The sequence below is a fragment of the Cygnus atratus genome, chromosome 4 (genome assembly GCF_013377495.2).
Source record: "Cygnus atratus isolate AKBS03 ecotype Queensland, Australia chromosome 4, CAtr_DNAZoo_HiC_assembly, whole genome shotgun sequence".
Classification (NCBI taxonomy): domain Eukaryota; kingdom Metazoa; phylum Chordata; class Aves; order Anseriformes; family Anatidae; genus Cygnus; species Cygnus atratus.
The window spans coordinates 7,505,954-7,533,599 of record NC_066365.1 but is presented as its reverse complement, the minus strand read 5'-3'; the positions used below and the strand labels follow the sequence as shown (position 1 = coordinate 7,533,599).

Below are 27,646 nucleotides of genomic sequence, written 5' to 3'. Positions count from 1 at the left end.
CGGCTCCGCCCGCCCCAAGCCGGCAGCTCCTCCCTCAGCTCGCCGCGCCGCGCCTGTGGCAGGCGGGCAGCATGGCGGCCGTGGAGAGCCGCGTCTGCGAGACGGCGGGCTGCAGCAGCGAGGCCAAGCTGCAGTGCCCTACCTGCCTCAAGCTGGGCATCCAGGGCTCCTACTTCTGTTCTCAGGTGAGGGCAGAGCCCCCTCTTCCCCCCGCGGCGGGGGAATATGGAGGTGGGGGTGTGTGTGTGGGGTGGGGGGGGACCCGTGTGCGGGTGCTCGGGGCTCGCCGCCGCCCCGGGGCTGCTCCCGCTGGTGGAGCGGGGCGCCTCGTCCCTCCTCGTCCCCCGGAGGGTCCCCCCGGGGGTCCCCCCTTGGGTTTGGGGGCTCGGCGGGGCGAAACGAGGCGTGCTCCTGGCGTCCCGCCCCGTGTGCCTCTGCGGCTGCAGCAGCCCCGGCTCGGGAGTCGCGGGGCTGTGGCAGAGACTTGTTGCTCTGCCGAGCGGATTTTCGGTGTCCTCTGGCGAGGTGAGGGCTCCGAGGGAGACGATTCGGTGCCCTACTTTTTATTTGCTTTTAAACGCCTCTGGATGGTTTGCTTTAAGGCTGCCAGACGGGGAGATTCAGGTTAGGCCAGTTGTCATTTAACCATCAACTTCTGCTAAATGTATTCTGCAGGCCTCAGCTATCCTCATTATTACCTTGGTGGTGATATAGTTAGGTCCATGATTTAAAGAGAAGGGGCTGCCTGATGTCTGAGCATGTCTTTTTTATTTATTTTATTTTAATTACTTGAAAATGCAGAGCAAAATACATATCTTAAGACTTTGAGCCTTCTGTATGTGCTGTTCCTCTCAGCATCAAGTGAGGAGCTACGATCCAGAGATCGACGGTGCAGCTCCCTGGAAGAAGTATAATTTGGGGTAAAATCATCGAAGTTTTGTAGATATCACAAGTGTTTAATCGCATCAGCTAGAGTAACTTCCTGATTGAGCAAAAAAAAAGTCACTTCTGAGTCAGGACACAAACCGGTAGTTAGCGTTTGCATAGGACCTGGGGAAAGCTTTCCACATGTACCTTACACACCCACTGCGCGGCTCCTGGGACTTTCCCCTCGAGCCCAAACTGCACCGACTGCAACCCCAAATTGCTGCGACGGTTCTGTACCTTTGGTTCCCGCGTGGTGCTTCTAGGCGCTTTGTAGGATTTGCTCGGTGTTTCACTGCGCGTTTTGACATGCCTGACGTAAAGCTCATCGTAAATGCAGCTTCAGCACGTGCAGGTGTCAGTTGGTGATGACATTGCCACTTCCAACAGACCAAACAGGCCTGCGTGGGAAGTTCTAGTAATATCTTCACTCCCCTCTATCCCATCCCCAGCTCAGCACGTTTATACAGAACGTGGAGATTCTGGTTGTCTATGTATTAGGTTTAATTCTTTTGAAATAGCTGCTACTGCTATAAGGTAAAATTACTGGAAATATTTATTGGCTTGTTAAAATAGGCTGCTGGATAACTGAGTACTTGTAAAGCTGTCTTGCCTAGGCAATAAAATACTGAACTGGGAATCCCGCTTTTCTTAGTTCTGGGAGACCTTGGGTGTTTTGTTTCTCCTCATTCCCTTGATCAGTCAAGTAGGGAGGCATAGCTATTCCCCAAATGAAAGGTACTTTGAAATTTTGGGGTGAAGTGTCTCACAGAAGAGAGAAGGAAGCTAACAGCTGTCCGTTTCCATGATGTGCAAAAGATGTCATGCACGAAGAGAGGAGTCCTCATGTTCAGCCCACGGTGAGGAGCTTTGGTCCCCCTTAGTCTTCTGTATCATCCGATGGAGGAGATGTCATCTTGGGGGCACTAGGTACCATCAGGAAGGTAGGTGAGGTGCCGCTGACAACTGGCTGGCTGTTTATACATGCACTGAGAGGCTTATCATCGCTCAGCAGGAAATTTTCAAAACCAGGAAATTTTCTCTGAACTTCCAGCAAGTTTCAGCCAATAGTACTGGAATGGTTAGTATTTGGGAAACTTTTCCAAAGGTTTCTCCTAAGCGGTTTCCTTTCCATTGAGGCATTACACACGTGAAAAACTGTTTGATAAGCTAGTAAGTGGAACTGGGATGTTAACTCCATGGCGCAGCCTGCATACCTAAAGACCTGTTCCTGTCCCCTCCCTCCAAGGGTTGCGGGTTTCTACCCATTCCATTAAGCTGGACCTGACTCTCTGGTGAGCAGTTACATGGGTTTTTAGGATTTCATTTTTTTTTTAATGGAGCAATGGCAGTTGCATTAAGTTTTCTTCTAATTCAGCTTCCCACGGCTTTGTGCTGCAGGATCAGAGAACACCAGTGCTTCAGGACGGTGCAGCCTGAGGGCAGGCATGTCCATTGCACCCAGTTTGGCATAGCTGATAGTTAGCCCCTCCTTTTTGAACACAGAGGTGTCAGCTACACCCATGCCGCGTGCTACGGTAATTAATCTGCTTGAAGCCTGCAATAGTTTGTTCATACAGCCAAAGCTCCGATAAGAGCTAAAACCAAATTTGTGGGAGTTCATTTCTCTAGTGCTGAGAATAAACTATAGAAAAGTGTGAACTACTCCAAAAGGTTGACAATGTTTTGGATTGTAAGTAGCAACGTATAATTTGTTAAGAAGAACTAAAGTGGGTAGCATAGGACTGAGAATCTTGGTGTAGTGAGGAAGTAATCTTAGGATTTATTAAACATTGTTTTTCATCACTGCACATAGAGAATTGGAGTGAACTTTTCATGTAAATTGTACCAGGACAGTGATTTTCCTGGTGGATTTATCATTTGTGCTTCTCCTTTCCTCGGTAAAGGGCATTATTCTAGTCATTTATTCTCCCCCACTTCTATATCAAAAAGAGGACATCTCAACAATATGCCCTGGAAATGCTGTCTCTAAAGTAATGTGACATCCTCGGAAATGCCTTCGAGCCATGCCATTTGACCTGGGAGTGGGGTGTTGTGCACCTTGTCACCTGGGCACGCTGTTGAATGCTGGGCTTGTGGTGGGTTGGGGTGGAAAAGGGGCTGAGGATGCCGAGTTCTGCCCTAACAGTGGGGTTTTGAACTGGTAATAGAGGCGAGGTGAAGACGGCTCTTAGTAGCAGAGGAGCTTTAGTAGTGTGTTGAACGCTGGCATTTTTTTTCTTCCTTTCAGTCCAAGGGATAATGAGAGGGAATATTCAACTGAGGAATTCTGTCTGCTATTAACCTTTGATATCATCTTCATTTAGCCTAGTAAATCAGGTCCTGTCGCCACCAGCTATCTTTCACTGTCTTGCTTTCTCTTTTGTAGAGACTTGCAACAGCGTTGCATGGGTTTATCAGCATAATAGACTCAATTACTGTATCTCCTGAATGTGGAAATAACACAGATGTCCAGCATGGCATCTCAAGTGTGGTGTTCCTCTTAGTAAGATGAATTTGCAGTTGCAAAATCTGCCTTGTTAGGTACATGTCACTTGTGTGTAAATTATATGTAGCATACACAAATAGTTGGTGCTTAAATGCACAATTTGTATTTCTTATATGACTTCTGCAAGCTGCTGAATGATAAATGGAGAAGTAGTAACAATTCTTGAGATCTCCAGTTACTACTTTCCTATGAACCTTCTATTTATAAATTGATCTCTTACTAATAATTTTGTGTTGCTTTGATGAAAAATTCCTCTCTCATACTAGTTGTGTCTGTATAGGTGTCTCGGACTAAACAGAGCCGCCTGAGATTTTCTGTTGGAATGGACGGGATCCTGATGTGGGGTGGTTTCCCCATCCCAATTCAGAAGTATCTATTTCCAGGCACAAAATGGAATCCTTCCCCCCTGGTAAATTCAGTGCCCCGTGCTGCCTTTTTTTCCTCTCTGAGATGAGGAGGCCACAGATGGCTTCTCTGAGCTGTGCACCGTGCAGCATCTCTCAGGCAGTGGTGGGTACCCGCTGGGGTGCTCCTTCCAGCTGGGACAGGGGCTGACTTTTTAAATCTCAGTGATGGGAAAGAAGCTCTGCTTTGTTCCCTTGGTGGCTTTGTGTACTGCCTTACTCCTTTCTGGGAGGTATGTTGTCACTGGTATTCAGACCTGGGCCCTTGACGGCTTTGAGTTCTCAAGGTCACAGTAATTTAAGAAAAATTGGGATCTTGAAGAGAGCAGTGGTCCCCCCACATATGCTTTGCTGTTTCCTTTCACCTTCAGTGTGCTTGGGTTGGGCAGCAGGGAGCTGTGGGCCTGGAGGAAAGTATTTTCTGCCCTCTCTCGTGTCAGACCATAGGACATAAGTGCCATATTTCATTCTTGGTTTGCTGTTCTTGCTGCGCCTAAAATAGGCTAGAACCTGCTGCTTGGATCCAGCTGCAACAGATATGGCTTTCTTTTGGTATAAATGGCACTCTGCAGATACTCCCTTCTAGGCCTTTTGACAGATTCCCTTTGCCAGGAAGCTGACATTTTTATCTGCTTGTAAATCACCAGAAATCCCTGTGCCTGTGGTCAACGCCTGGTTATTGTTGAGACATGAATGCAGAGCGCTCGTAACTTGTTGAAGGTCAACTTCAGGCTCCCAGGCAGGCTGTCTGAGCTGGGTTCAAGGGACTGAAAGGCCCGTCCAGTTTGAATTTCTCTTGCTGGTTGTTCCTTCACTGCTCCCAGAAGCCCCATGTATACCTCAATGGTTGAAGAGCTGTGAAATACAGTCCCTTCCTCCAAGGAAGGGCTGAAGTCCTGTCACCTGGGAGTCAGGAGTCTCGGGCTGAGCTCGGGCTTAGACGAAAGGCAGAGCAAGCACTGCTGATACCATGATGCTGTGTGTAGGTGCTTCCCTCGAATCTGCAAGCATACTTTCAGCTCATCTGAAAAACAGACTAGTCACAAGTGCTGCTCGGGTGTGTGAGTTCTGCAGGCAGTTTTTCAAGCCAGAGGCAGCATCTTCTGGTCTCGTACAGCACCTAGAAGAACAGAGCTTGGCATGCTAAAAGGCACCTGTTTTAATGTCCAACGCAGTAGCAATCGCACCCCTCAAGGCATTTGTGTTTACGGATAAGATGTAAGGTTAATCTGTGTCATATTACATACATAGCTCCGATAACCTGATATTTTTCTAAAGCTAAATGCCACACTTAAGGGTTTTGTTTTGTTTGGTTTGCATACCTTCAAGGTGGTTTGGTTAAAAACTAGTTCTCATTAAGTAAAATCACACGATCTTGGATTAAGCCCGAGACAATTTTACATTCCAAAGGGCACTTTAAAATTGTATTTAAAAAAAATCGCTCGGAATATTTTTAAATGCACCGTACTGCTTGGCACTGTTTCCTAGACGTTTGCCTAACTATTACAACTCAGGGTATAATGACATGCAGAGTGCCAGCCAGTCTGTCCCCACAGTCTCAATTCCAGCTGTCTTTTTTGCTGTAGAATATGTCTTTCTGGAAATTCAGCTCCGTGCCTCTAAATGGTGAGCACAGTGAAGTCAGGAATGAGCTGGAGTTCCCAGAAGCTGTCCGGCGCCAGGATTTGGGCAGTCTCGGCGTACCTGCTGTCAGGTGTGTCTGCAGCATCGGATGCCAGGTTGTGTAAAGCAGCAGTATCTGAGGGGACGGGGAGCCTGGAGCGAAAAGCACCAGCCCTAAGGATGGAAATCGCTGCCGGAGAGCTGGCAGAGCGCACTTCGGGCGAGCTGCTGCCTTGCAAGGGTTGTTCAGAAACACAAGAAATGAGGATGTCTTGAATTCTGGGTTGCCTACGCTGCTTCCTGTACTTGGGTAGTTTATTTAAAGGTAGTTCGGGTATGTCTGTGCTGCACAGAGGTTTGTAGTGTAGATGTAGCCTAATCTTGGTCATCTTGGTCCATTAACCCCCCTTTTCTTCTCTGGCATTTGACATTCGTTATGTTTTTCTGCCTCTTAATACAGTTGCATGGATTCCTGGTTTCCTGCTGGTACTGTAAAAATTACAATTAAAGTTTGAAAAAAAAAATCTTGCAAAGTAGCTCAGTAACTAATTTAAAGGATGTTTTTTTTTTGTTCTTTCAATGGCTGATTTTTTTAAAGCCAAAGGCATTTAGTAGTGACCTCTGTGTTCACACAAAAATGCCCTCTACTGTAAAACAAATTCCACCAAGCTGCATGCTTCTGTCAATATGTCATCCAGGAGGTGTTGGACTGAGTCCTTAAGGTGAAAACCATTTAGAGAAATAGCTTGGCTTCCACGAGCTGATCCAAGAGGAGCCTTTCCAGAGTGTAACGTGATTGCGTTACCTTTGGGTAAATGCACAGGTTCTGGCGAACGTTGGATCGAGCTCGTCTCTGAACACAGAATCAGTGGGGTTGGTTTCAGCATGGTTTGAGGTCAGAAATGTTGTTAAAGGTTTAAATATGTTAATGGTCTTTAGCTAAAAATTGCAATCGAGTTTCTCTTGCTGACAGCCTGGTTGTACGCAAGATTGCTCTAAACAAATGAAGGACTCCCCTGCCCACTTCCCTCCTGCCACCGCTTTTTTTTGTCCCATGCATTTGGCCTCTCGCTTTGCACAGTCCTCTTCAGTGTTTCCGAGTCTGTCCTGATTACTACATGAAAAACACATGCAATAGAAAGATCAATGCTCTAAGTGACAGGGGTGGGATATTAATATCAGGATACTAATGGATATTGTAATGTTTGAAATAAAATCCAGGAAGTCTTCCTCATGGCTCATGGCCAAAATCATGCTATTCCTGTGTGCTTTCCCTCGGAAGCTAGTTAATGTTTTCAAACATAGCCATACAAAGCCATGTCTTCCTTTCTTTTTGGCAATATTAGAAAAGAGTCATGTTCACTTCTTCATTTTAATACTGAAATTCACCCTGGGTATTTTGTTTATTTAGTCATTGACAAATTTCTGTCTTGATCTGTATATGGCATAGGAACATGGAAGACTCATTAGAGGCAGGAATGATAATAGGAAGATTGAGGTAAGTGTCTCAGCAGAGAATGCTCAGCGAAAGGCAGAATTTTCTCCAGAAAACTCTCCACAGAGTGGCCCAGATGGTGGGGAAGAGTGGCTTTCTTCCGTGGCTTGTCAGGAAGCCTGCTGTGTAGAAGGTGAGGGTGTTTGAAACACGCAGTGGCACATCGGTAGTGCTTTGTAGCCCCAGCTACGATTCTCCAGCCTGCGAGGTGACAGCTGCCATGTTTTTATCTGAAAGCACCGAGGCAGAGCTGTGCAGACATGTGCGGGGTGGTGCCTGCTCAGTAAGCTGTCCAACACAAATAGTTCGTGTGTACCTGCTAAGTCCAGCGCCTATGGGCAGCGTGTGACCGAGCCTACACAAAATGGATGGCTCGTTGGGTGTGCAGGGCATCCTCTGAGAGCCTTCCAGGAGTGTCAGCCCAACGCAGAGGCATTCACTGATGGTCCGCTGCACGTGGCACAGCCTGTGCTCACAGAAATGTTCTGGACTCGCCGCGTGTGCTGGTTGCTGTTGGTGGGTGTGCAGGTAGTGCGTGTGTCTGGGATGTCTGGCTAAAACCTTCTCCCTTTCCCTCAGCTTTCCAGCAAGCAGATACTAGCGCGGCACAAAGGTCTGTGTGTGCAGCAGGTTATACGAGTGTGACAATAAAACCTTCCAGTGCTCGCTCAGCGAGAAGGCCTGTGAGCCTAACGTGTCGGTTTCCAAGCCTCTCGCTGTCCCACCCATTACGCAGCACCGTGACGATAGCGGCAACTTCAAATGCTGCTGCAGAAAACAGCAAAGATCTGGTGTTGGTCATGAGGGCAGCAGGGTTTCTTTGAACATTGGCACACTTGTGCACCGCTTTACTGGGGTCTTCTGGACGCAATTTGATGACCACTGGTTGCAGAGAAGGTGGGGAGAAGATGGCTCTGCCGGAGCAGGCAGACTGTGCCATGCAGCTGTGAAGCTGGGGCAGAGTTTTGCACACCGGGCTTAGTTTACAGGTCTGTTTTGGGTTGGGTTGGTGTTGTGTATGTTAGGCTGAATCAGTCGTTGGCTCTGGGCAGTATTTTTATGATGATGTTTCAGCCACTAGTATTGTCCTTCCTGTTAAAGGTAAACTTCCTGCCTGTTTCTTCAGAACAAGTTCAGCATTATTGTAAATAACCAGAATTAGCAGTTTTCTAACAGCTATTTTGTGTACACGTAGCCATTGAATTTGACTTCTGTCTATAAAAATAATCTATTTCCTAATTACCGTCTTAAAGGATCACCTTTAAATGCCTACTTCAGCAGCTTTTCTGTTTCCATCTCTCATTTTTCATGTCTTTCCCTCACCTTAATCTTCCTTTACTCTCCTCCAGCTGCCAGGCATTTCCACCTGCCCCTTTGCTCATTCATTATTCACTGCATGAACTGCTCTATATGTGCTTGGGGGAAAAAGGGAAAAACACAAACTCCTTCACGTGCACTCTTTTCTTGCTTTCCATTTCAACTTCATTTTGTTTCTGTTGTTGTGGTTAACATTTCCCATTTCCATTCAGTAGCTCTCAGTCTTTTTCCCCACCTTAATCTCTTTAATTTGTTCCCCTGTGATCACGCTGATTGACCTCCGTTGCTTTCTTATGCTGGGGAAGGAGGCAGAAGGGATGCAATTAGCAGGAGGAGATGGCTCCTTGTAGGAGCCAGGGGAGGATCACCCTGCCCACTGCAACGCCATCACATTAGGTGTGGAGATAGACCAGGTGAACTCGTACCTCTGTGTCCCTGAACAGCACATCTCGGCCAACCCTGCTATTTAATTACTCTTCAAATTGATAAGGGGACAATATTTAGTAGATAGGATTAGATCAGCGTGTTTCATTTGGATGGGTGCATCTGTTTGTCTGTGCTTTCTGACTGTTTTGGCTCATTAGCTGTTGAAAGTGGTATTTTCTAGTGCAGAGACTGGCAGTTAAAGTAGCGTTTACTGCATGTTGCTACAAAGGTTAGTAAATTCCATATTTTAGTATTTTAAAATACAGTTGCTTCTCAATTTCATGGGAATGATGTGTCTGTCCAGGATAAGGCTACTTAAAAAATATTTTTTTTTCTTTGCAATTCTAGGAATGCTTTAAGGGAAGCTGGGCTACTCACAAGTTATTACACAAGAAAGCAAGTAAGTTTTTTCTTTTTTATTGTCCGTTTTAATATTCTGTTCTGAATGTGCCTATAGAAAACTGTTCCTTTTTGTGAATTTACTCCCCCTTCTAATTCAGCATCATTGTGTTTTATTTAATGCAGTTTCACAATAAAGCGCGTGTGTGTGAGCATTAGTGGTAGAGCAACACAGTGCAATTTGCTTTGTATCTTTCCACACGTAAATGTACAGCTGTGTCTGGAATAGCGTGTCCAGTCCTGGGCTGCCCAGTGCAGGAGAGATGTGGATGTACCAGAGAGAGTCCAGCAAATGGCCGTGATGAGGGCCAAGGGACTGGAGCATCTCTCCTGTGAGGAAAGGCTGAGAGAGCTGGGGCTGTCCAGCCTGGAGAAAAAAAGGCTCAGGAAGGATCTCATTCATGTGTATCAATACCTGGTGGGTGGGTGCAAAGGGGCTGGAGCCAGGCGCTGTCAGTGGTGCCCAGTGCCAGGACAAGAGGCAGCGGGCACAAACCAGAACATAAGAACCTCCCCCTGAACACCAGGCAGCACTTCTGTGCTGTGCGGGTGACGGAGCCCTGGCAAAGGTTGCCCCAAGAGCTTGTGGTGTCTCCCTCCTTGGAGTTCTTCAGAAGCCTCCTGGATGTGGTCCTGGGCAGCCTGCTCTTGTTGGACAGGAGGACCCCCACAGGTTCTTTCCAACCTCAACGTTCTGTGATTCTGTGCCAAGAAACGATAAGGATTTTTCCAAGATATCTGGCATTGTGTTCTGCATATCTGAAATTGTGCTCAGTTCCTGGCAATCTGCAGATTAGATACATTTCAGAGTAAAAATGTAAAATTTCAGAGACCACATGTGGTACAGAAATCCCTATTTCTGTTCCATTTTTGCCTAACATATTCCTTGAGCCAAATTACCAGTTGTGTGAAGAGGAAAAGAGATCCTGACACAGAGGACAAAGAGAACAATAAATCATGACGGTGAGGCCTGTAAACGTGTACCAAACTTGTACCATCATAGCATTTTGATGCCTGATGAAGTAAGAGGCAGTAATGTTCAAAAGGCTTTAGTGAAGCCTTTTGATTCGGTGCTTGCTGGAATGCAAGCATGCCGGTCAGAGTGCAGCCAGTCTGCATATTTGGGGTGTACCCCTCTGGGGAAAAAATGAAAATGGTTTTGTGCACTGATGCTACAATTGGTAGGAGGATGCATTGTAGCAAGGATTTTGCTCAGTTTAGTTGAAGATCATAAGAATATCTATCTGTATGTCCTAGTTACAGCTGGTAGCTCTGGTACGGAAATACTGCTAGACTGGTAGTCTCTCTCTTATTTGAGGAGTTGAAATAATCCGTAAGTTTAAAACCAACCTGAAAAAAAGAGAAAGTAGACCCCAGTTCTGCACCTGCCCTCCCCAGCCCAATTTCATCAAAGGAGAGCTGAGATTAAAAAGTGGCTTGGCAAAAAGCCAAGTCCTCATGTCATTTACCTCCTCCTTTCCTAAAACCCCATAAAACTCCTTTTTCTGTGATAAATATTGCATGTGGTTAATAGCCAGGAGTAGCACAGACAGAAATGTTTTCCCTCTTTCTGCCTTCCCGTTGTAGAGTTCTCATAGTTCACACTTGCATTCCGTATGACATTACTCTGCACCTGCATGAACATGAAATTGTGTTCAGTATAATAATTCTGGTAATCCTCTGGTGCAGTCCTCTAATGCTGTTGTTTATCTGACAGAGAATTTTTTGATGATACCACCAAATTCACAGTCTTGTTGGCTTCCTGGATAACCGCAGGATAAGCTCAGCATGAGTGGTCTTGGTTCTGGTAGCCCTCAAGTCCTCAGTGTCACAAATTACTGAAGCATCTCAAAGGAGTCTCAAATATGCCTTCACGATAACTTTAGATTTTTAAATTATTATTTCTCAGTGGTTCATCTAAACTGAATGTCATGTAGGCAGATGGCTCAGAAGTCAGCCATGGAGACTGAGAAATTTATACTAGGGCTTGCTGTGTTAGAGTTCTTGCCATTTCTTCATTCTTGTGAGATATGAAAAGGGAAAACAAACTTAAGCTATCAGGTTATGAGTTAAAGATTAACGCTGCCATACTCTTCCTTTACCCTTGCCTCTTCTTTCCAAGTAAATCTTTTTTTTTTTCTTTTATTTTTCCCCTTTTGGAAATGCCCAGGGTCAACTTGCTTCAATCCGCCACGTTAAAACCATCAATCTGCTCTGTTAGGTTAGTGTTTTTAGTGAATAAATGCAGTCGCTGGACTGAATCAGATGCGAGTTTCACAAGGTTAAGAGAGCTGGCACCTGTGGCAGATTGGAACCATCTTGTAAGGTGCACATACTGCCTGAAGTGGCTGCACCTACACTTTCTGTATAAGATCTGGAGGGGTAGCAGGCTCCCAATTTAAAACTAGTTGTTGGATACCCTCCTCCTCACCCCAGGTCATTTTTGTCACTGAATGCCAGGAGAAATCACAGAAAAGCAGTCTTCGTCTGCAGTGCCGGATTGCTAATTGAAGGGATAATGAGCGTTTCTGTAGAAATATGCTCATCTCCCAAGAATGAAAAGAAGCACAGAACTATGTTTTAGAGCTACAAGTGAAGAACGACTCAAATAGCTATTACACTGTCTTTGTGCCTACAGTACTGCTGTCCCGACAATCCACAGTTTGCTAATGAGAAAATATAAGGTTGGCAGGCTTTGATTTTTTTGAATGTGAAAAACTTAATCAAAAAATAAAATGAGAACTACTACCTACACTTTTATGTATCAGTAGTATCAAAACCACCACCACCAACAACAAAAAACCACCAGAGTGAATGTCAGCTTTATCTATTGTAGGTTGCCTTCTGGACCCCACGGTTCTTGGTAGGACTGATTTTGCTGTTGTTTTTGTTTGTTTGTTTTGTTTTGTTTGTTTTTTCTTTTCAGAAGATGAAAAAGCTAAACATGAAGTTTCCTCTTGGACCCTGGAGGGTGACGTTAACACAAATCCCTGGTCTGGTTATCGATATACTGGGAAACTCAGGCCACATTATCCCCTGGTAAGTGTTAAGTGGCACTCTGTACTCCAGCACTGGAGGAAAAGGTGCAGGTTACATTCTGTAACAACTGGTGGACCAGAATTCCTGACCTGATTGCCTTCCATATTTTAGCTGAAGGAGGAAAGCTTCTTCATCAGTCTGAACCTTATGGGAAGGACAAGTATGACTGTTATTATTGTGGCTCATTTTTAGTTACCTTGATCTAGGTCTTGGTATATTTAAAATGAAGCAAAAGCCTGTGAGAGAACGCGCATCAGTTCGTGCCTTTTGGCTGTACGTTTTGACATTTGTTCTGCAAAAAGCTGCTGATAGTTAAGATGGTGTCTTCTAGCTGTCTGCTGCTCTTACCAATAATGGAGCGGTCTGCTTCAGAAAAAATCAGTGGGTTAATTTAGAATTTAAATAAATAGTTTGATATGATTGTATATAAATGGTTTGAAATAACCCGGTGAATAAGCTGATGAAACAGAATGCAGTAACTCCCAGCGCTGGAATGGTGAAGGACGGCTGAGGTCAGTAACATCTTCAGAGTTGAAAGGTGGGGTTAGAAGACAACCTCAGTATAGCTGTATTTTTAAATTAGTACAAGTTTGTAAGTGGAATAAGTCAAAACTTTTACAGAATTAATGGCATTTTATTTACATGTGTCTTTTCTAATTGGCCTCTATTAGAAATCCTGCCCCTGTGACATCCTCTCCATAGCATCTGTTACAGGCTCAGAGAAGAGACTAACAGAACCTGAGCCCATGTGTGTGTCTTTGTGTCATTGGAGAATGTTGTTTTTGTGTTTTTTTTGGATATGTCACTGGCCAAGTAATTTACTAGTGTTACTACTGAGCATTTGCTTTTTTGTCTCCTGACTCCTGTAGGATTGATGTATATGAAATTATAATAAAAAGTCCTAATAAATAGGGTGATGATTAAAAATAACAATCTTGTTAAAATACACTAATAATCATAGAGAGGAAGGATGTGAACTACATTTGCAGTCTGGGAAGTGCCAGAATAAATGCTACAATACATTACAAAACTATTTATTTGACAGACACAAGTTTGGTTTTATAAAGCTGTGAAGTTGGCTATTAGAGGGTGTATCATATAAAAGCAGTAAAGAGTAACAGGAGATTCTTTCAGAAATGGAGATTGGAGCTGTTTTGGACTGTTTGCATACTTGTGTCTTTTTCTGTGTGGAATTAGCCATGTTTCAGTGTGTTTGATTTTATTGTGTGGGTCTCTGCTTTTGTGGCTCTAGTATGTATTCTTGCAATCTAACTAGCTTTGACTGTGATTTATTTAGACACCAACGAGACCTGTGCCAAGTTATATTCAGAGACCAGATTATGCTGATCATCCACTAGGTAACATGGAACAAATCACAGTTATGGCGTGTCATATTTGCTTTTTATCTTTCCTTTGATTGAAGAAGCCTTTAATGCATGAAGGAGATACTGGAGAAGGGAATCTCTTCTTTTGTATGTTCTTCTCATCTACTTCTTTTCCCTGCCCCCTCCATTAACTTACTGATTTAAAAGAATAAAACTAAAAATGATTACAATTTTTTTTTTTAAGTCTGAAGTTTGTAATGAGTTGTCTTTCAAAGGTGTTCAGGGAAGAAAAGACAAAAATACGCAAGCTGTGTTCCTGTGTTTAACTTCATAACAAACAGCAAAGATAGCAAAAGTTGGCTGACACAGATGAGGTTTGATAAGCCATTGTCAGTGGCATTTTGGAACTGTGTTGTAAAATAACTAAAACAAACAAAACCCCAGTAAGCAACACCCAAAAGAAAACTGATGATTTCCAGCTGTTTTTAGACAGAAAGAGGATAGATTCAAAATTCCTTGCTTATTGGTTTGTTTGGGTATTTTCCCCTTTTTGCATTGGTGTCGATCTGTGTTTCTCAAAAAACTGCTAAAAAACCTGTTGGAATTATTTTTAAATCTTCAATGGGTCTTTAGTTGTACTTTATAGTATATAAACATTTAAACAGCACAAAGTATTGGTTTTCGGAGGTCCTTCAACTGTAGAACTGAATTTGCACAGAATCTCATAGGAAGAACTTTACAAGTATTTATCACATGATTATTGCAGCAGAACTACTTGGTCCCTTCCAACCCAAGCAGTTCTATGATAACTAGATGTAGTCATATGCTTATATAATACTTTAATAGCTGCTTTAGAATATTATTTATTATATTTATTATAATATTGCTTATTATAATATAATATTATTTATTATAGATAATATTATTTGTTATCTCCAAGGTAGCTAAAAAAAGACTTTTCTATGAATAAAATACTTCCCTTGAAAGTGTAATCTTAAAGTTATGTTTTGAGAGTGTTTTGACTGACTGGGCAAGTGAATGTAAGTGACTGGGCATCCTGAACACGTTTGGACATTACGATGTTGTGGAAGGCTTATGAATTCAAATTAATCTGGTTAATGTTGATAATGCTATAACTGGTGGGTTTCTTATTTTAGTCTCTGGTGAGAAAGTATGTATTTTTATTGCCGTTGGTAAGCTAATTAAGTTCCTTGATTGGACATGTGTAGCAATCATTCCTCCATGTAATTTTGTTTGTTTGTTTATCCCCCCCCCCCTCCCCCCCACTTTCTTTCCCCAGGAATGTCTGAATCAGAACAGGCTTTGAAAGGGACCTCTCAAATAAAAATACTCTCACCTGAGGATATAGAAGGGATGCGAGTAGTGTGTAGGGTAAGGAGGTTTTGGTTTTCATTACAAAATGCCTTTATTCTTTAAAAATATATAGTTATTTTACCAGTTTTTGACAGCATACTTCAGAGTTCAACCATTTCAAACCATTTTTGAGCGCTGAAAAATAGTTTGGGAAATCTCATATTTTCTTTCTCCTTGTGACTCCAACTTGCAGTGAATTATTTTGCAAGCAGAAAGATGACTTTTATCTGTTTTCTGGCATTGTTGTTACTAGTGAGAAATAGTCTGTGGCTGAAATGTTGTTACCGTTAGGAATATATTTTATAGTGCATGAATGAGAACAGAATTTTTTCCTCTCCTAGAGTTAGTGCCAAGTTAAAACTAAAAAGCAAAACCAAAACAGTGCCCCATTCCTGACAATTTTGGAAAAAGAGTTGTTCTATCAAAACCAATCAAACTTTGAAATGTACTTAGGTAGTTCATGTATGTGGTATTTGACAAAATTGTGATCCAGTGCTGCTGGACATGGTCCTGGGCAAACAGCTCTAGGTGGTCTTGCTTGAGCAGGGGAGTTGGACCAGATGACCTCTAGAGTTCCTACATTCCTCGACCATTCTGTGATGCTGTGAAATCTTAATAGAAATGTTAACTGGGTATTTTCAACTGGGGTGTTTTCAAAATATTTTCAGATGTCACTGAGGTGACTCAGTAGTATAAACTGCAGGCATCTTGAAGACTTTCTGTAGTCCCAGTCTACTCACCTTTCCTAGCAATCTCAGTGTAGCTGCAGAAAATGAGTTGCTAACCTTCCAAGGAGTAGCCCTGCTCTCATTTTTAAATCAGTATTTTTTGTTTCCTTATTTGCAGCTTGCTAGAGAAGTATTGGATGTCGCTGCCATGATGGTGAAAGCAGGTGTGACTACTGAAGAAATTGATCATGCTGTCCATTTAGTAAGGTTATTTTACTGTTCTTCTGGTGTTTTTAAGTGCTTTCTTCTCTCTCTCTGTTTTGGAATGAGTGTTGTGGGGTTTTCTTCGTTGCATGAATTCCTTTTCTTTATTTTGAACTGTTTCTCATTTTGAAGCTAATAGGTAGAGCAGATGTTAGAAGTACGTTATAGCACAATGCTAGATTCAAAATAAGCCCCCAATTAGGAACTCCTGGGGCTCTGTATCAGCTCCTTAGATGATTTCCAGCTTTAGACTCCCTCTGAGTTTCCTCACGTTTTCTCTGTTAACATCACACATTTTTTTTTCTTGTAAACCCTTTTGAGTTCCCGATACCACTATTTAAAGAGCATCATATGTACGTCATGGACTTTTGTGCCCAGTGTTGTTAGTTAAGAAGTACAGAGGAGAAAGTTCAGTTATTTATGATTGGGAATCAGAACTGCAGAGCCTGAGATAGAATTGGGATGAGGTGTTTGATGCAATCAGGTGAACTAAAGCCCCAGTCTAGCAAACTATTTGAAATGTATGTTCAAGTATTTTTCTGGTTTGCCGATTCATAGGTAAGTTGAGTTGTGTAATATTAATTTTTCTTAGCTGTGCTTTCTATAAGGTGTTTAAACTAATAGTTGAGGGATACCGATCTGCAGTGTGGATAAGGCCAGGATTTTGATGTAGATAGGTCTGCATTTGCAGCTGTTGAGCTGAGATTGAGGCACTTCCTACAGTTTAACTAGGCCTGAGGTTTCTGGAACTGCATTAAACTTAAATGGTAATATACTCTCCCTCCAGCTTTTGGAAACTTTTGTGTGGAAGATTGATACTGACTGAAATTTTGCAGTTTTAAGACAGTATTATTTTTCCATAATTGCTCGGTATGTCTCTTAGTATGTATATGTCAGTTTTGCAAAAATCACAGGTTAATAAAGTGAGTGCAAAGGAAGCAGCATAGGGTTTTAAAGTTGGGGAGTAAAAGAATAGTGCTAAATATTGTTTTGTCAAGATTGCGGCTTTTGCAAAAACATTAAAAAATCTTAGGTCAGGTGCTTAAAAACAATCATTGAAAATGACAGTTTTCTACCTGAATAAATATTCCCGTGCATTGTTTTGAACCTGAATATTTCAGCATTCATAGTTGAACATAAAAATTAATAGAAACAAAATGAAACTAGACTTACTGTCTTCCTGTTAAGAAATGCAAAGCAGAACAAAATACCTTAATGCCAAAAAAAAAAAAAAAAAGCTCAAAAAGTCTTATTTTCAGGAGCCACAGCATTTCAAAATATCATTCTTACTGTAAGTCTGTTGTGCTTATGTTTTTTCATTGTACAAAACTTGCTAATACAACGTGTAATTGTATTTTCTAAATTAGGCTTGTATTGCAAGGAATTGCTATCCTTCCCCTCTGAATTATTATAATTTCCCTAAGTCATGTTGTACATCAGTGAATGAAGTGATCTGCCATGGAATTCCTGATAGGAGGCCATTACAGGAGGGGGATATTGTTAATGGTAAGTGCTATGAAAATTTAACTTCTACGTTTTTAACCTTCCACACTTCTACCAGTTTGTGTGCCAGGGCTGCACCTCAGCCCTAGAAAACACCTTTTATAAGAGGATTTAGTAATACCTTTGTTCACATCCCTGCCTTGAGTACACCTCTGCAAGCCTTGAGCCTACTGCTTTGTTTTGGTTTGGAAGAATTTGTTGACTCTTTTGTTGCTTGGTAGGTCTTGTTACAAAATGGTCCATGTTTTGTGGATCAAATGTACGTTCCCCACAGGCTCAAAAGGCTTCCATGCATGCTTCCTTTTAGAAAGGTAGTTTCTCAAAAGCTGATTTAGAAGGTGGAACAGAGGGTACAGCGAGGGGATAGGTAAGTACAACGGAGGGAGCGCCTATCCATCTTTCTCCTTACGTAAGTCTTTTCAGCTTAGTAGAAGCAAAAGGTGGCCATTACAGGTCCAAAACAGGATTTTAGTTAGAATCGTAGGAAAATGTAGACCAGGAGGTACAGCCAGGTGACATCTAGTCCACCTTCCTGCTCCAAGCAGAGCATTGTAACATTTTGTTATCATACTGTTCCGTGTGAGCAGATTCTGTGTGAAGTGAGATGTTTTGGCCATATCTGGCAGTGTCAGGAGAAAGTCTTATAATCAAGTAGCCTGTAGAAATAGCTTCTTTGCAGCAAGTACACACTGATAGTATAGTTTGCAAGAAACTTACCTGGGTAAGTTACCTGGCTGCTGGCTTCTGTGTGGTGTGTTGTTGTGTTACTGGGTAAGTTCACTGATCTAAATGTTCCAGTAGTTGCACGTAATCACGCAGTGAGTATGGTGTAGCTCTGTACATGCATGCATCCATAACAGGCAGTGTAGTTTCGTTCTTCCACATTTGCCATCAGTACAGATTTGTTGACACGTGTTTTCCCGTGTTTCCCATGAGGTTGTACTGGTCTCGCTAAGCAGCTCATGTGCTGTACGTATTCTTTAAGTATTATTGCTGAGTACTGTCTTCTACCACAGGACATCAACTTTGACCTGCAAATCTAGAATGTTTTGTGTGTGTTTACTATATATAATGACTGTATGATAGCAGTTTTTAATATTTTGCTCATGGCTACTATGAGAGACAGGATTCTAGAACAGATGACGTCTTTGTCTCAACTGGTAGGCCTGTTCACACGTTTCATAAAAGGACTATTTGTGATGAACATCTTGTATAGACATTCCAAAAAAGATATATTTTTGGAGTAGGCTAAACTAAAAATGATATATATATATATATATATTCAATAAAACTGCTTATATTTATATTTGTCAAGAGTAAGTTTATAACTTTAAGTTGATGACCAACTTTACACACAAAGGTGGTAAGTTTTGCTGCAACGTAGTTATAAGCTCTAATTTTATGGTTTTTAAACTTAAGCTGTTTTAAGCATACCCCTTCTCATTCTTGCTGTTTGCCTGATACCGAATGTTTAAATAATTTAATTCAAAAGAAAAAAGTTTTAAGCCATCTGGTGTATTTTTTCTTAGGAACAATATTGGAAAATTTCTCTGTATTTAATGTTCACTAAAAAACTTTACCTTTTTGGATGGAAACAATGGGTTTGGGCATTCTGATTACTGCAAATATGTGACATTATTTTAAATGTGCATTGAAAGTACTGAAGTTAAAATATGGCTTAAAACATGATTACATTCCTACTTTAAATTTAATTTTCTCCTGTTAGTGCTGGAGTTAGTTCTAAGGAAATATTTTAGCCAGGTAAATCACCATGGAGTAAAGAGCATCTGTTTCTTGTTTTTATATTTGCCTAGAAAACCAATCATAAGCTTGCCATGGCTGTATTGCACTGGTGGATTTTTTTCTCCATTTTATTTTTTCTTAAATCATTGAGCAGTGAAACATTATCTTAATAGTTAATTCTATAAATTCTACAGGATAAGTGTCAGAATTTAATCTGCTGGAAGAGTTGATATGCGGAATTATTCACAGTTATTTCTCTAACTTCACAATTACAGTAACACATTGTATGTGGTTTTTGTCTTTTCACAAATAGAGAAGTAGTGGAAAATACAGTGGTAGTAGTATGACGTGTCTGGTATTCTTTGCAGTGGATATTACTGTCTATCGTAATGGCTACCATGGAGATCTGAACGAGACGTTTTACGTTGGAGAAGTTGATGAGGGTGCAAAGAGGCTTGTCCAAACAACGTATGAGTGCCTAATGCAAGCCATCGATGCAGGTAAATACTCTTGCTGAGGCCTGAAGGATTATGGTTTTGGTTCTCAAGCTCGAGTGCTCATATGTGTTATCCCCTGGGAATGAATTTTGTTGCAGAACACAGAAGTGTTAGTGTGTGTCACTAGCAGATGATGTATGTTGTATAACATAGTGATTGTTCAAACTGTACAGTTCTGTGGGTGGTGGCTGCAACTTTTATTTGAAACGTGGGCTGACAAGGGAAATGTAACTGATGCTGAGGTGATCCACGTGTGCTGATATTTACATGGAAATAGCCTTTTTGGGCTACTAGATGAATAAGACGTCCTTGATTTGAATTGTTTAGGGAATGTAAACAACAAAGTATGTTTTGGAAAACCAGAGTATGGTTTTCTACTTTTCTAACACACATGGCATTGTAAAGTGAATCAATAAGATAAAACATTGTTTGAAGACTTTTAAACTCAACCCTTTACTCCCATAAACTTGATGGTTATTTTGTAAAGCTAATTAGGTGCTTAGATTTTAAACTTCGGCAGTGTGCTGGGGAAGAGAGATCTATATCCTTCAGTACCTGCAGGACTTTGATTATGTTGCTTATAAATATATTAAATATATTAAATATAATTCAGGACACCTTCACTGAGACATACATAGAGATAGAAAGTTAGCTAGAGAATGCCGTGTTCAACTTTATTCACAAATGAATATACCAAGTTCTCCTGGACAAACAGGGAAAACTAAAATCTCTCAAGCCCCTGCAAATAATTGTATCCTCTGCATATTATATATCCTGTAGCTTCTTAGAATCCCCAGTAAAATTTACTCACTTCATGGTCTCTGCAAGCTGAAGTTTACGTTACTATATCTGAAGGCTTTAAACATGCATTTAATTAAATGAAAAAAAAATAATAGTGAGCTTACTTTGGTTAATAATTTGGAGATAGCGAACTAAACTGCAAAGACAGAAATCCATGTGAAAGATATCTTGCACACCTGTTGTGTGAGTGAGAAAATACAGTAGAGTTGAGCTGTGAAGGACATAAATTATTTATGTGGGATTACTGCTCTGGAAGGAACACTTAATTTTCCAGAGCTAGACCTAGATTGTTTATCTTTGCTCCTGTACTTTATTTTTATAGCAAATATTAAATACATTGTCTCTTATCTTTCATATCCTGGCTTTGATGTGTAAACTACAGCAGTTCACTCTTGCGTTCGTTATACCGATATGTAAATTCTCAGTATAAGTGTTTTTTTTTTTTTTTTTACTAACCTTTCAGATGATGTAACAATTTTCAATGTCTTTCAGCCATTCCCTGCTAATAGGAATTCTAGCAGCAGATGTCTCATTTATAGCAAAGGGTTGCCTCTGTCTTGGTCACGCCATCTTAAATTCAGGGTGTTGGACCAGCAGAGCCCTAACTAAGGGAGTTGTCAGAGAGCACAGCAGAGAGCTCCTTGTTGCGTTGCACTGAGCTGCTTGGAATTGTGAGGCCTGACGTTATTTCACAACTGTTTAGTATAACACCAACAGATTAACTTTTTGTCTTCTCCACCGTGTCTGCCTTATGTTTTGGGAAAAGCATGCACATTCTGATAGTAAGCCAAATTTCTTGTTATTTTCTGTAAGTTCAGTAAGCTGAACTTATAAGCTATAGTTGTTCACATTAGCAGAGAAGTGAACTACGTGGCTTGCTTTATGCAAGCTTTTAGCTGTGTATGCGAACTGTTCAGGCTTATTCTGCTTAACGTGGCTCCACTTAACCACCCAAGGTCTGGCTCCTGAAAGAACAGCATATATTCAGGGAGTTGTGAATGATCTTGAAATAAAATTTCCTTTTTTTTTTTTTTTTTCTTTTTTAGCTGCTCAAGGTTGCTTTCAGTATGCAGCTTCATTAGTTGATAGATGAGGCATCGTTGCTTTTATGGTACTATCAATCCCTTGTGCTCGAAGTGAATTCTTCACACCATTTTCATCAGTGGCGAATTACTTAATTTTCAAGGCTTCCCTGAAGGACCATCAAAAATGTTCACCCTGCATATGAACATTCTTATTTGCTGTAGCTTTGCCATTAAAAACCGAGTCTGAGAGTAGAGATAACCGTTTTATCTTTTTTCCTTTCTTGGTTCTTCACCTATAATCATTTTCCCTATTAATTTGTGTGCACTTTTCACATAATGGAGAGATAAGTACATATTAAAATACAATTCATACATTCATTGAAAGAAGCACTGAAACTCTGGATATGAAAAGTTGCCAAGCGTGTTGAACATCTTTTGTCTTTAATTTCAAACTTCAACATCCTTTTAATATATGAGTTCTTATGTCCATGAAAGGAAAAAAGGAGTGTTCTTGCGAAGGAGTTTCTCTCTTTCTCCCTCACTTTCTATTTTATATGAGACTGTTTCCTCCCTTTTTCTCGTTATTACACTCACTCACGTACTTGGTGAATTAAGTGAACATAGTGGAGGGAGGAGGTTGCATACTAGAACAGATGGGCAGGCAAGCCAGGAGTGTTACAGAGGTGATATTAGCCGGAATGGTATTAGATGGTTACTTATGTTGAAAGAAAGCTCTATAAATTTGTAACTGTATCTTTTTAATTTTGCAGTAAAACCTGGTGTTAGGTATAGAGAACTGGGAAACATTATTCAGAAACACGCTCAAGCAAATGGATTCTCGGTCGTTCGGAGCTACTGTGGGCATGGAATCCATAAACTTTTCCATACAGCCCCTAATGTGCCACACTATGCCAGTGAGTATTCCCTTTGTGTTGTCCTGCAGACAGAATATGCTTTGCAATGAGCGCACCCAATTTATTTCTTGCTTATATTTTAATAAAATAGCATGTTGCCTGACAGCCATCAAGTTAGCATTTGTGCACTTGTGAGATATTTTTCTGAACTCTGGACCATAGAGTGCTTTATGAAACTAAGCATGGTGTCTTGTGTCACATACTGAGGCAATCTGTGCCTACGCTAATGATTAGCCCTCGCCTGAACTAGTTAGTGGTCAACATTCTTGCATGAATTCCCAACTAATCCCTCAGACATCAGTCCTTGTCTGCCCTGAATAGGCAAATGTTTCCAGCCAGAAGGTGTAAGTAAAAGCTTAATGCCGTTTCCATATGTAAATAAGTTTTTTGAATGGTGTAGGCAGGTGGCGTGCCTGAGTCTGGATCCTGTTATATTTTGCTTTTCTCTATTTGAGTGTTGTGGTGTTCCTGGAAAACTTTTGTAGTGTGTGGTAGTGGAGGAGGGACCTGCTGCCCCCACAGGTTCTCTGCTTTAGTTTTTGGAAATGGCAATGTCCCTATGATTTTGGCAGCAGGACTATGAGACAGCATCCACAGTGACAAAAGAGAGAAGCTTAAACATGAGTGGACTATTAAGGATAGGAGAAATGCTGTGGAACAGTGATAAACAATTCACACCCGCTTCAGCTGCATAGCTCCCCTGGTAGAACCTCTGTTTCCTCAGACGTGATGGATGCCTCCATCTTCCCATATCCCAATGAATTTTAACACACATTATAATTGTAGATTATAATTCGGCAATCCCTGCCTTATCAGGGATTGCTGAAAATCAGTTCTGTAAATGATTTTTCAGAGAACAGAGAAAATCTGTTAATCAACAGGTATGAATTCATATTATTTAAGTTTTATGATGTAAAATGAAAAGAAAAGGCTGCCCAGAGAAGCTGTGGGTGCCCCATCCCTGGAAGTGTTCCAACCCTTCCAACCCAAGTCATCCTACAATTCTAAGAGAATCTGGACTCTGGAGATGGAGAAGCATTTTATGCCTCCACACAAATGCTTTTGGTGAATCTAACATCAGAAAGTTCCAATGTTGGAAACTTTTTTTTTCTTTAATGTTACTTAAAGTAATGTTACTTAAAGAAATGTAGCATTATCATCCCAAGACTCCCACGACTTCTTTAGTATTCCAGAGTAATGAGAATGTCTTTCATAAATGGAATCATGGGATTACTTGACCAGTAGCCTATTTTGAAATTGATTGGAAATAATGGTTCAGTGGAACCAGGTTAAGAGGTCTTCAAGCCTGCCCTGAATATCTGAAATACTTCATATTTTTCCTGAATTTCTAAATTGATGTGTTTCACCATGGAAGTATGCAGGACTGTTCTGATTTTACACAATTGGGGCTGAACTCTAGAGAAAGATGACAATTAATTTCAAGTTTCTTGAGTAAATATTGCAGTGTTAGAGCATGGAGAGAAGGAAAAAGGACTAATGGAAATTTTATTATAAAAACTAATGGACAAGTGAACTGGTCATCTTTGAAGAGCTTTTCTCTTTTCATCTTTGAAGAGCTTCACACTGTTCCTCCTGTCTTCTCTAAGACAAGGATTCGTTTATTACCTAAGATGGGATAAATTTTCTAACTTAATTGTTTACTTTATTGCAGAAAATAAGGCGGTTGGAGTCATGAAGCCAGGTCATGTATTTACAATCGAACCAATGATCTGTGAAGGTAAGTGTGGTGGTTTTACTCGGGTGGGCGACCGAGCTCCACCACAACTGCTCTCTTACTCCAACTCCTCAAAGAGGAACGGGGAGAAAATACGATGAAAAGGGCTCAAGGGTTGAGATAAGGACAGGGAGATCTAGCACTAATTATTGTGACGGGCAAAACAGACTCAGCATAGGGAGATAGTAAGATTTATTGCCTATTACTAACAAGCTAGAGAAGCGAGAAACAAAGGAAAGAAACCAAAAGCACCTTCCCCCCCCGCCCCGTCCACCCTCTTGCACCTCCTCCCCCCGAGCGGCGCGGGGGAACGGGGGTTATGGTCAGTCTATAGCGCTTCTTCTCTGCCGCTCTTTCTCAGTCACTCTCGTCCCCTGTGCTGTGGGGTCCCTCCCACGGGATGCCGTCCTTGCCGAACTGATCCAGCGTGGGCTGCTCACAGGCAGCAGCTCTTCAAGAACTGCTCCAGATATGGGTCCGTACCACGGGGTCCATCCCTCAGGAGCAAACTGCTCCAACCTGGATCCCCCACGGGCAGCAGCTCCTGCCAGGTCACCTGCTCCTGCGTGGGCTCCTCTCCACAGGCTGCAGCTCCAGCCTGGAGTCTGCTCTGGCAGGGGTCTTCCACAGGCTGCAGCGTCTGTCAGTGCAGGTCCACCTGCTCCACCGTGGTCTCCTGCACGGGCTGCAGCGTGGAACCCTGCTCCACTGCAGTACTCCATGGGCTGCAGGGGGACAGCCTGCTTCACCATGGTCCTCACCACAGGCCGCAGGGGACTTCTGCTCCGGCGCCTGGAGCACCTCTCCCCCTCCTTCTTCCACTGACCTTGGTGCCTGCAAGGCTGTTCTTCACTCCTCTCACTCTCCCAGCTGCTGTGTGGCGCAGCGTTTTTTTTTTCCCCTGTCTTAAATATGCTCTCACAGAGGTGCAAAACAACATCGCTTATTGGCTCGGCTCTAGTCAGCAGTGGGGCCCTTACCTAACATGGGGCAGCTTCTAGATTCTTCTCACAGAAGCCACCCCTACGGCCCCCTGCTACCAAAACCTTGCCATGTAAACCCACTACAGTAAGCAATTCGGCAAAAGCCAAAAATCACTAAATTAAACTGATTCTGCATAATGCCTTAATAGAGTAAAATGGTTACTCATATTTACTCTTAAGAAGCGATGGAATAGGATGCTGGTCCTATTCTTTTGGGGGAACTAATATCTGGTATTTAAATGATGAATTTTTGATTTGTTTAATATTTCTAGGTGGTTGGCAAGATGAAACATGGCCCGATGGTTGGACTGCAGTAACAAGAGATGGAAAGCGATCTGCCCAGTTTGAACACACTCTTCTGGTCACCGATACAGGCTGTGAGATCCTCACTCGGCGGCTGGATAGTATTCGTCCCCATTTCATGTCCCAGTGATAGTCTAGACTGAGCAAGTGGATCTGAACGATACATTTTTTCTTTTTTTTTTTTGTCTCTGTTCTATGCATTTTTTAAGAGTACAGAATAGAGAGGAATTTCATCATTTACTTTGTTCTCACTGATTGTAGATAAGAGAGGAATACATTGAAGAACCTGACCCAATGTCTGGTAAAGCAGAGAAGAATTTAAAGAATTTTCTGCTTTCCTCCTACCTACAACACTCGTGCTATATTTTTCTTTTTTCTTCAATTATCTCTTTTGCACCTTTCTTCCAATTAGACCTGCAGTTGCTTCTGTTGCCGCCATGATATTAGCTAGAAAAGTGTGGGTAACCTTTCCCACTGGGACTTTGGGATCCAGGTTTTTTTTCACTACTTCAGTGTGCCCTGTCTCTCTTGGTGTGAGCGGCACCTGAGATTTTAAGCGTTTCTAGTTCCAAAGACCTGCTCCTACTTCTGCAGATACTGTTCTAATGGGCTGGGCCTTGTTTGCTTATCAGTTGAGAAGTGGGTGAGGGGAGAGAGACATGCATGTTGCCAAGAGTAGGTGACCGTTACCTTTAATTCTGTTCCTGTCTCTCTGCTGATGGCCTCTGTGGTAATTATGACTGTAGGTGACACGCTATGTTAATGGCAGGGCTTCTTTTACCGGAGATTGATAGTATGGGCTTCCTACACGGAAAATTACTGAATTCAGTCTTAAATGCAGCTCCCTGGAACAAGCCACCTCTCTGTGGAGCAGTGCTTGCAGGCAGTCTCCTGCTCCAAACGCTTGGTGAAACTGATGTATCAGACTTGGCTAGGGAAAGGAATGAAACGAGAACCAAAAAGATCCCACGAGAAATGAGATCCCTGCGTGGGTCAGCTGTGGGACGTTTTATAAAGGTACATCCACAGTAGCTGTGGGGGATTGGATTTGCAAGACTTACAGTGAGATGAGTATATATCTCAAAAGGCTGAGTGTGAGAAGACAAAACATCTTCAACGCTGTTTTTTTTCTTTTTTTTTTGGTAGTTCTAAAACAGGTCTTTTTCCCCCAGTCAAGCAATTGAGAGAGTTTCGTGGTTTTGGAAAGTCTTAGGGGGACACAGGAAAACGGATCTTTTTCCTCAGACTCTACAGAGTGGGCAATCTTACAATCAATATACACTTCTCTATCAGTGGGTCACAATGAGCTGGGAACTGTCACCTTAACAAGTGTGGATTAAGCCTCTGTATTCTCTCTACTTTTTCTTTTCCCCTGCCCACTTCCTTTCCATTATCTTTGCTGTCTTTGCTGAGGGGATTACTTTTTCTTTTCTTCTCTGAATCGTAATGAAAATTTTTTCAGACCCCATTGCAGACTTAGAAGTCTTACACCACTGTAATGCAAGAAATAGTCAAACCAATGCAGACATAAAATCATACCATCATGGGCATAAAACACACCTTTTACCAAGGTGTCTGGTGAATTTGTTGCCACATTAGACCCAAGCATGAGGTACTGGATCCCCTTGGCTCCCCTTGGCACTGCAGAATTTAGGTGGGGAAAAGGGGCTAGTGCTTCACAGAACTGGACTCACATGCGTACTACCAAATACCAAATTTACCAGAAAATGTCTTCTCTGCCCTGAGTGCCTCAGACCTCCGTTGCTGTAAGAGTTCCATTGCAATGTTTTCATTACCTTTATTATTATTTTTAATTATGCAGTAAAGTGACCTGAAATGATGCATATAGAGTGCGTGTGCGTATGCGTGTGTGTGTGTATAGATTTTAACAAAACAGACTGTAGTACTCTGAGTGGAATTACCTGTGTTGAATGAAATGTCATGTACTGAGGTGATGGCTATCCTGGAGGTTTGCCTACCATATCACTCACTTGAATGGTTACAGCGGTCTTGCCTTTTCTATGTGCGTGTGTGTGCACGTGATGGGGGACTTCAGTTTTGGTCTATAAAATAAAAGTTGCAGCTGCTTTTAACAGAAATTACATTTTTGTGATCCAAAACCGGATATAGCATTCTCAATTATATCCAGGATTGCTTGCACTAGCGCAAGCCTACTCGTAGATGCATGCAGCCAGTTCAAAACCAGTCTTCAACCTGTGCATGTGTAACATGAATACCTCTTTGTTGTTGCACCGATACAACCAAATTCAACACTGCAAGTTTTCAACACAGGTAATCTACGATGCTATGCATTTCTGCCTATAAATTGAAACCACAGTAAGGAAACTGTTTCTATTGAGTTCATACTATTGCGG

At 42.0% G+C, this 27,646-nt stretch overlaps 1 protein-coding gene across 2 annotated transcripts; it reads left to right on the top strand.

Annotated features, from left to right (window-relative positions):
• Positions 1-17: 17 nt before the first annotated feature.
• Positions 18-25,504, top strand: METAP1 (methionyl aminopeptidase 1). 2 transcript variants are annotated; one of them, XM_035550950.2, is made up of 11 exons: positions 18-185; positions 9,047-9,098; positions 12,027-12,136; positions 13,434-13,494; positions 14,762-14,853; positions 15,682-15,765; positions 17,135-17,273; positions 19,382-19,513; positions 22,107-22,250; positions 23,923-23,988; positions 25,241-25,504. In XM_035550950.2, the coding sequence occupies exons 1-11, from the start codon at positions 72-74 to the stop codon at positions 25,399-25,401; spliced, it is 1,155 nt and encodes a 384-aa protein (XP_035406843.1). In that variant the 5' UTR covers positions 18-71; the 3' UTR covers positions 25,402-25,504. The 2 variants fall into 2 exon arrangements, with proteins under 2 accessions (XP_035406843.1, XP_035406010.1); XM_035550117.2 differs by having other exon boundaries at positions 12,024-12,136.
• The last annotated feature ends 2,142 nt before the right edge of the window (positions 25,505-27,646 follow it).